The sequence below is a fragment of the Octopus bimaculoides genome, chromosome 3 (genome assembly GCF_001194135.2).
Source record: "Octopus bimaculoides isolate UCB-OBI-ISO-001 chromosome 3, ASM119413v2, whole genome shotgun sequence".
Classification (NCBI taxonomy): Eukaryota; Metazoa; Mollusca; class Cephalopoda; order Octopoda; family Octopodidae; genus Octopus; species Octopus bimaculoides.
The window spans coordinates 71,337,914-71,348,546 of NC_068983.1; the positions used below are offsets into that span (position 1 = coordinate 71,337,914).

Here is a 10,633-nt window from a genome sequence, read left to right on the forward strand (position 1 = left end):
ATTATTATTATTATTATTATTATTATTATTATTATTATTATTATTATTATTATAAACTATTTTAGTCAGAGTTTGAGACGTATATGTGTCTATAGTAGAAACTATTATTATTATTATTATTATTATTATTATTATTATTATTATTGTTATTTGATGAAAATTCTCAGCTTATTTTGCTGTATATGATGGAAAGTGTCAGCTGTCCACAGCCTTAGATGACACTTGTTTACTGGTAATGCTTCAAGAAACCTGCGAAGAATTCTTCCAGTAGTTCCAAGCAATGCTAATTTTTGTAGGTGTTCTATCTTTATATTTGTACCAATCTTTTTGAGCCATGCTGGTAGTTGAGTGCTGATACCTCCAAGTGCACCAATTACTATTGGTACCATGTCTACTATCTTCATTGAGCACAACCTTCGCATTTCCCAATTCAAATCGTCATAGTTGTTCAGTTTTTCTTCTTTCTCTTTGATGTTCTTGTCACTGGGACATGCCATGTCGATTATGATGCAAGTGCTTTCTTTTTTATTCACCACAACAATGTCTGATTTCCGATGTCTTGTCCGAGGATCGTAATGAATCATTGCATCACGCAGGATTTTGCAATCTTCATTATAGTACGTCAATGGTGTATTCATTGAGATAGATGTACCAGAAGAAGCGGTATGACTGGAAATTTTAGAAAAGGTTTGCTTCTAACCACATGCTTCCGGGTTCAGTTTCATTGCGTGGCAACTTAGACAAGTGTCTTCCACTATAGCCCCGGGTGGAACAAAGACCTGTGAGTGGATTTGACCGACGGAAACTGAAAATAGTCTGTCGAGCATATGTGTGTGTGTGTGTGTGTGTGTGTGTGTGTGTGTGTGTGTGTGTGCGTGTGCGTGTTCCTGTTTGTGTTTGTTCTCCCTCGCCGCAAAACAATCGGTGTTGGTTTGTTTACGTCTCTGTAACTTAGCTGCTTGCCAGAAAAAGGCCGATAAAATATGGATTAGAAAAAATAATGCTTGACTGTCTGGTTCCACTGAGCCCTTCAAAGCAACATCCCAGCATGGCTGTTGTCTAATCACTGAAACAACTAAAAGATGAAAGATTCAAATTCAATATTGAATAAAGATCTGATACAGATACAGGTGATACATTTTTCGGTATAAACTTAAGAATAAGGGGGAAATCGAACACTAATATACACAGATAGTGTCAACAAATACACGAAATTTGTGAGTATCCCCCACCCTCTGACTCAATTATACGATATACATAGTTAAATTTCTACTTGCACTCAACAAAAGACGCTTTAAAAAATAAATAAAAATTAAACGAACCCTGGTCAATGACAGAAACTAGTATACGTCGGTAAGATAACTGTAGAAAAACATTAAACAATTCCTCTCTGTACAGTATACAAAGACAAACTATACATATAGTTTACTACATGGACTAAATACATTCTAACTACAAAATGGAATGGATTACATCAAAAATCTACACTCACAATATGAACACTTATCATACGTAAACAGAGCAGTAAGAACATATTATATTAACACCAGAAATACAAACCTCATTATACGAAACGACATACATGTAAGTCGGAGATCGTACTCTCGCATAATCCGTGCAATATAAACTTTTCAATGTAAGCACCGAAGTTGTAATCGTCATGACTCAAACTGTTATATTGGGCATTTTATAACCAGCTGACCATATTACAATGTAGAACACGAAACAAAACAAGATAGAAATACAACGGTTCATAAAATAGCCTATAGAGAATTCCACACAAAAACTAGAAGGCTATCAATAGAAGTTTTATTAATCACCAAACACAAACCAGAATTTAACATGAAGATACAGTACGGTATGCTGGTAATAAACCAAATATTGTTACTGATTCCTGAATGTAACCTGCATTTAACAGTTACAATGTTAAATCCGACATTGGTGAGTTTATCAGTAACACCATCATTCCCATGATCTTAGCCACGTACAATAAAATGCGATAATAAAAACAACCATTACATCGAGAGTTGATAGGCTGAGAATAACTAGATACGTTCGTGGATTTCAGAACATCATTGTTTCAAACTAGACGCAGGGGATTAATATACAGAAAAAATTATCAAGAAAGAAGATTGAACTCAAAGACAACAACTGTTTTCAATATGCCTACGCCTATCTGCAGGCATGTATCTATCTATCTATTTATCTATTTTCTATATATAGATACATACATACAAACAGACATAAACACGTACACGCACACACACACACACACATGTATATATTTATGTATATATATATAGAGAGAGAGCAGTTAATAATGTGGTAGGCCGGTTTATGGGGTTAAACCTTGGTTTCTCACACATAAGAAGTTTAACCTTACGGCGTATCTTCAGACTCCAAACACTGAGACCACTTTAGATGAGCGAGAAACCCAAGGCAACCCCATAACCGGGCCTACCCCACAATGATACTAGAGATGAGGAATTCCGCACATTATTTACATTGGACGGATGTGACCTCATCTCGTTTGTTGTTACCACAACTTTTCGGCTGATTTACTCTCCGGTCTTGGAATTTTGAACTCAACCCTGAGTTTTCATTCCTAAGGTATGTTGTTGTTATTATTATTATTATTATTATTATTATTATTATTATTATTATTATTATCATTATTATTATTATTATTATTATTATTATTATTATTATTATTATTTATTCAAGTCGGAAACTTGGGGTCAGTAGCCCGCGCTCTTAACTACTACACTATATGCCCGTGGGCAATTATAGAGTGAATTTCAGGGTTTATAAACAATGTTTTTGTATCTTTCCTTAATACCGGTTCCCATATTCTACTCATATCTGCACTAGGTCTGCTTAGGAGGTTATTGTGTTCTAGCATATGCGCTGCCTCTCTTAGTTTTTGTATTTTCCAGTGGTGTTCTCTGTCTATTATTTCAACTTCATCCCACAGAGGAAAGTGGTCTCCGTTTTTCCATACATGTATTTGAGAAGGTGAGGACACGCCAGATTAAAACGTTTATGAGTCTCAAAAGTCAGAGAATGAAGACTGAATTCCGTCACCCACCAGTGAAAGCAGTAATTAACATAAGTAGCTGACATCTGGAAAACTGAAGAAGCAGTACTATACAAACGTCTCAACTGTGCGACAACCATCAAGCGCATTCCATACTTGGATATAATAGCCCCTATTGAAGAAATAGCCGTAAAGATACCAAAAGCTCAGGGAGATGAACTAAGGTGGAAAGTAAGACAGGTACTAGGGAAAGAGAAACTTCTCAAACCAAACATCATTAAGGAAGAAAGATTTGCTATCGAAACAGTACAGAGTGACAATTCTATCATAATACTTCCAGTGGACAAGGACAATGCTACGGTGGTGATGAACAAGTCTAACTATTCTGAAAAACGGATAAGTCTCGTAAGTGATGGTAGCTACAGCAAAATAAAGAAAAACTCAACTCTGAAAACAGAGAGGAAGGTTTCACAGATCTCAATCAAGAACAAGGATCATTTTATACCAATGAAGTACAGACAACTGACCGAACACTACAGTAAGCTACCACACATGTATGGTCCTCCTGAGATTCACAAAGATAGTATTCTATTAAGACCCATAATGAGCGGTAGAGGTTCGGTATATCATCCATTGAGCCGCTTCCCTGTGGATATAATCAGTCCATTAGCAGGTAAGTCAACATCATATGTGAAGAATTCCACCCACTTCACAGAACTGATCAAGGATACCCCCATTGGATCCAACCAGATGGTAAGTTTATATGTGATAACTCTGTTCGCCAAAGTCCCAAGTGATGAAGCACCATCATGGATTCAAGAAAAACTAGTGACGGATATCTATCTGAAAGATCGCACTAGTATACCAATATGAAACTTAATGGAAATGTTAACCTTCTGGGTAGAAACTACCTACTTCAGAGTAGATACTGATATATATCGACAGGATGTGGGTTTAGCTATGGGTTCGCCATTATCATCAATAGTAACCAATATATACATGGAATACTTTGAGGAGTTGTCTTTAGGATCAACACCACTAACGCCAACCCTATGGCTTTGATACGTTGATGACACCATTATACTCTGGCCCCACCAGGAAGATGTCCAAGTACTGCTAAATCATGTGAACTCAATAAAGCCATCCATCCAGTTCACAATGGAAAAGGAAAAAAACCATCAGCTAGCATTCCTGGATGTATTAATTACACGCACGAAGAATGGGTTTAAGACATCCGTATACCGCAAGCCAACTTTCACTGGACAATACATCGACTTCAGTTCCCACCATCCATACAGTGTAAAGAGAGGGATTGCTCGAGCAAAAAATAAAGTAGGGATCCTGATACACATCACGAAGAAATGATCAAGCTAAGTAACAATCTATTAAGCAACTACCCAAAATATATACTATCCACTCCAATTAGGAAGAGGACAAAGGATGAAACCCATAAACGGAACACAGTGAAAAGCCTCTCAGAAAAGATAGAAAAGATATGTGGTCCATATGACATCAGAACAGTATTCAAGAGTAATACAACACTTCGCAAATATCTCCTTCGAGTAAAACTACCAATAGAAGAGAATATGACCAAAGACTGCGTGTACTCCATCCTATGCAGTTGTGGTGGGTTATACAAAGGCGAAATATGCCGCCCACTCAAAATTAGGGTAGAGGAACATCGTAAAGCTGTGACACGAGATGTTGAAAAATCGGGTATTGCTGATCATGTATGAAAAAACGGAGACCACCATTCCCTGTGGGATGAAGTTGAAATGATAGACAGAAAACACCACTGGAAAATACGAAAACTAAAAGAGGCAGCACATATTCTAGGACACAAAAACCTTCTAAGCAGACCTAGTGTAGATATGAGTAGAATATGGGAACCGGTATTAAGGAAGGATACAAAAATATTAGGTTTATAAAACCTAAAACTCACTCTATAATTGCCCACGGGCATATAGATTTGTGGTTAAGAGCGCGGACAACTAACCTCAAGTGCCTTGAATAAATAATAATAATAATAATAATGATAATAATAATAATAATGATAATAATAATAATAATAATAATAATAATAATAATAATAATAATAATAATAATAATAATAATAATAATAATAATAATAATAATAATAACAACAACAATAATAATAATAATGATAATAATAATAATAATAATAATAATAATAATAATAATAATAATAATAATAGAAACATCGAAAAAATACCTTAGAAATGAGAATCCAGGGTTAGGTTCAAAATTCCACCAGGACACCTGATGAAGACTAGAGAGAAAATCAGCCGAAACGTTATGTTAACAACAAACAAGATTAGTACACATATCCGTACATGTAAATAATGTAAATTATATATATATATATATATATATATATATATATATAACACATATACATATATGCATAACACATATACATACACACCTACATACAAACATACATATACAACATAATTACATATGTGTATATGTTTCTCTACCTAATGAATTTTTAGTGTCTATCTTAACCGTCCAAGTTCCCCATACTTACAGTTTGTGTGCCTGTCTGTCCATGTGCTGCATGTGTACGTATGTGTGTATTTGTGGGAGGGGCGTGTAGAGAGCCTCTTGCATGAGAAAAATATTACCTTCCTTGTTGTTGTAACTGTTCTATGCACAGCCATTCACCATTTGAGTTTTAAGGACTTATTGTAAATATGTTTTTATCCGCACCAAAGGCCCGTATATCTCTTCATTCATATTTACGTTTGAAAATAACAATGTCATGTTAAGTTGCCCCTCTATTCTCTCTCTTGTCTCCAGAGTGAAAATACTAATATCACTCTTGCATGTTAACACAGCTCTTTTCAATGCCCAATTGATGCATGTTGTCGCTCAATGTATTATGTCCTAATTTGCATTTGTATAAGAAGAGCTGTATTTGTGCAACTGCCACCATATTATTGAGGAACACAAAATCAATGCTTACATGACAAATTCCCGTTCAAGAGGAAGTTAAATGAATATAAAAATCGGTCACGAGATACAAAACGATCATTCTTCTACTCCTTTCTTTAATATGTATAATGATAACTGTTAAATTGTTCATATCGAAAGACTACAATTCATATGGTACGGGCCAATAGATGTTTTCCTTTACAAGACAAATAAGGTATAATGAGATAGAAATTTAGCTATTATTCCTAGCAGGTTCAGCATCCAAGTTATCTCGTTTGTGTTGTGTAAGGAAAATTATCTGCGTTAGTTTTTATTTCAGGACTGTGCTGAAGTTATTATATTTTATGTGTGTAAACTTTAGAAAGATAATTGTGAGCTTTTGGAACATAAATTTTCAAGTTTTTACAACTGTCTTATAACTTTCCTCGGGGGGATAAATGCAGGAATAATGATGGGGACTTTAAATTTGATCTCAGTGTTATGTTTGATATATGCTCCAACTATTTCAATCATCATATATCTTTTTTCATGTGCTTACTCTTTCCTTGCTTAAGGAATCTGCCATATCCAGTACATTTTGTCTAAGTTTCTTGCAGCTCTCACCTTGATATTTAAGCTATTCAGTTGTTGTTTTCTAAACACGGAACAATCTTCCGTCATTTTTATTATCATAAATATACATTTAGATTCAATATATTTCACACCATTGTTTGTGGAATATTAAATGGTTAAATCCAATTCATTGTTTATATGTTTAATACTCAACCCATACAGGTTTTCCTTAATGAAAATACGAGATATGTTTCTATATTTGGGTTTTCCTATTTTCGTATTAGGCGTAACAATATGCTTGACGAGAGTCGTTGTGACCAGATCGGTCGTTGTGAGCGTTTATTGAATGAAAACACATAAAGTTCCACGTGGCTCCGGCAAGGGGTGGTGGCGAACCCTGCTGTACTTTTTCACCACAACTTCTTCTCACTCTTTCTTCCTGTTTCTGTTGTACCTGTATTTCAAAGGGCCAGCCTTGTCACACTCTGTGTCACGCTGAATTTCCCAGAGAACTACGTTAAGGGTACACGTCTCCTAAATTTAAAGAGATTTGCCAAGATTGGAAGGCAAAGAATTATAAGCAGAAGGATTTTGTAAAATTATAATTTTTGTTTCATTATATTCTTTTCAACCATGTGAAGCTGGCAGAGCCGTTTAAAGTGTCCTATATTTCTTTCCTGTTTTCTGTTCTGTGGGGTAGTTCAAATGTCATCTTTGCTTTTTTACCCCTTTCTCCGTCAAAAAATATGATCCCAACTCAGTGTAGTTGTTTGGCGGTATTGTTGCAGATACCTTTACATATTAAGCTTCTTAGCGTCTAAATAGCAATGCTTGAATAAACATTAATGTTTTATTACATCACTCCTTGCTTTCCTATGTAACAAATCATTGGGACAGAGAAGAGAGACTTGCAAACGTGGGTAACAACAGGTCTGCCATTACAATATTTTGCCCAAGTCTGAGCCTCAAATTAGAGCTTTCCTGGTCTAGATTTTGAGACACACGGTTGCCTATAAGGCACTGCATAGTGTATCATATATTTTTATGTTATGTGAATACATTTCATGATGCACTCTAGTGCACAGTGCGTCACCTAAAAGAACATTATATACAGACACACGCATTCACACTAATGCAATATTCTCATAAACACACACACACACACACACACACACACGTATATATATATATATATATATATATATATATATATGTATGTATATACAGTCTGTTATAGTTTGTCATACCGGCCATGATGAAATACCACAAGGTATAGAAAATACGTATTCGCCTTTATATATTTATATATTTAATCCTTTATATTGAACACTCAATATTTCATATATTCAATAAGACATATTCCATATATTCAATAAGACATATTCCATATATTCAATAAGACATTCAATACTTCATTTCATTGTACCAACCATCTTTTTTTATATTATATATTATATATTCCATATTCTATATCCCACATAAATTTTACAAGAATATAAATAAAAAACATAAAAAACAGACAGAGTTGGAACTCTTTTAAATAAAATAATATATATATACATATATGTGTGTGTGTATTTGCATAGAGAGAGAGAGAGATAATATATATATGTATGAGTATACATACATACATATATATATATATATATATATATATATATATATATATATATATATATATATATATATATATATATATATATATATATATATGCACTAAACTGGGATCCTGCACAGTAGATCGAGCTCAGAGTTATGACTTTGCAATACAAACAACAAACAATATATGTATTTGAGAGCATAAGTATGCTTTTACGTTGATATGCTTAAATTTATAAAATATATAAGAATATAAATATATATGTATATTTTTACATATGCATGCAAGCATACAGACACACACATATATATATATGTCTATCTGTGTGAGTATTTGTGTATTTATGCGTGTACGTGTGCATGTGTGTGTGCGTGTGTGTGGGAGCGTAGTTGTCTAAACTTTATCTTAGGATAACGTATAGGAAATGTACGCCATAACTTTGACAGCGAACGCTCACACATATCAACCCTGTGACACGTATGTCAATAGGGCTACTCATTTCACTTCCTCTCTGTCAACTTGTTAAAATACTTCAGACTTAATACAAGAATTCTTATTCTTCAACAGATTTACTTGAGCGGATATAATGCTCAGCACTCTAGTCGCCTCTTCTCGTTTGCTCACAAGACATTAATGCAAATGGCGGCCGATATATTTGTTCATGTAAAGTATTATTATCATTTAAGTTTGCATACTTCGGATTGTTCCTCTAATTTAGAGGAAATTGATGGGTTTGTCACTTAATATTAAAAATTCAAGTATTAGTTGACCTCTTATTTGATTTCTTATTTCTTGCTTATTTATTTATTTATCTGTTCATTTATATTTCCGTGAAATTTTATTATTTTCATCGCTCAACTATGGATTCTTTTTAAGTATTTAATGTATTGTATTATGTATTTGTGGAGACGCAGTGATTAGGGCAGCGAACTCGCGGTCGTGGGATCGCGGTTTCGATTCCCAGATCGGTCGTTGTGAGCGTTTATTGAATGAAAACACATAAAGTTCCACGTGGCTCCGGCAAGGGGTGGTGGCGAACCCTGCTGTACTTTTTCACCACAACTTCTTCTCACTCTTTCTTCCTGTTTCTGTTGTACCTGTATTTCAAAGGGCCAGCCTTGTCACACTCTGTGTCACGCTGAATTTCCCAGAGAACTACGTTAAGGGTACACGTGTCTGTGGAGCGCTCAGTCACTTACACGTTAATTTCACGAGCAGGCTAGGCTGTCCTGTTGATTGGATCAACTGGAACCCTCGTCGTCCTAACCGACGGAGGGCCACGACGATTGTGTATTTATATTTTAAAATATCTCAAAATCAATCTTGATGTTGTACAATGTTGAGAGGCATAAATATACTTCAGTTACTAAAAATTAACTTCAATAAGAAAACGTTACCAAATAGATTTGTTGCTAATATTTCTAAAAAAAACTTTCTCTTGTATTTTTACCCTTCCTTTTTTATACACTAATGATATTTGACAAGAAAATAATTGCCTAATAATCTAGTTTCGAATCTCAGTTGCATTTCATATCCTCCTACTAGCGCATATATATGTAATATATATTTGCCCACACGCTTTTAGATTTTACGTTGAATTCACTTGAGTTATAAATGTGTGGATGAATTCTGTATGCCTTCAACAATAAAACAAATTCCTTCTGTGATTAGGTTCATTTGATATATTTTTAAATATATGTTGCTTTTTTTCCAGGTATTGAATTGGGAAGTCGCAAAGAGAATTCCGAATTTTTAAACGATCTGCATAGAATGCCTTTTTATAAATCAAGTGAGTACGACAATATAAAACATATATTTTGTTGTTGTTGTTCTTTTTTTTTTAAAGTGCAATTCTGAAATAACAATAAGAATGAAAAAGAACATGAATTTCGATGATAGCGTGGTTATTACAATGCATAATTTAAACACTGATATTTTTCATTTCGTAACGTATTACAAGTTATTTCTTTGTAAATTCGTTTGGTCAAAATACGTAGCAGCTCTTTATTGCTGTCTGAGTATGCATGTATGAAAATGCGCTTCTCAGTCAAACGTGGCTCTTGTATATTGAATAATTTTCTTTATTACTATAGTTTGTCTGCATTGTTAATCAACGTCAAAGAACATCCTCAGTTAATATTATACCTTTTGTCTTTTCGTATGTCCATTACATTTAGAAACGCATGGAATTTTGATCTTAGCTATATAAAAATAAAACATCCTCTTGAAAATCATCATCAAGCAAATATCACTATTCCTGAGGCACGTAATTTTTCCACATTATTTTGATAACACGTTCAGCCGCAAATATTCCACAGAAAATTACGCAATTGTCTTTGCATTAATGGCGTTAACTGATAATGTCATAATAAATTCTGATTTCCACATTACGCATTCTTACAGTTTCACAAATATATACTTTCATACGTACATACATATACACACACACACATACATATATATATATATATATATATATATATATA

The 10,633-nt window shown here is 34.0% G+C and overlaps 1 protein-coding gene across 1 annotated transcript in view; it reads left to right on the top strand.

Annotated features, from left to right (window-relative positions):
- The window catches only part of LOC106868055 (uncharacterized), a 675,046-nt gene that overhangs the window by 511,729 nt on the left and 152,684 nt on the right, over positions 1 to 10,633 (top strand). The window contains exon 3 of the mRNA XM_052966216.1: positions 9,862 to 9,936. Coding sequence (XP_052822176.1) covers positions 9,862 to 9,936 — 75 coding nt within the window. The remainder of the gene's footprint in view (positions 1 to 9,861; positions 9,937 to 10,633) is intronic.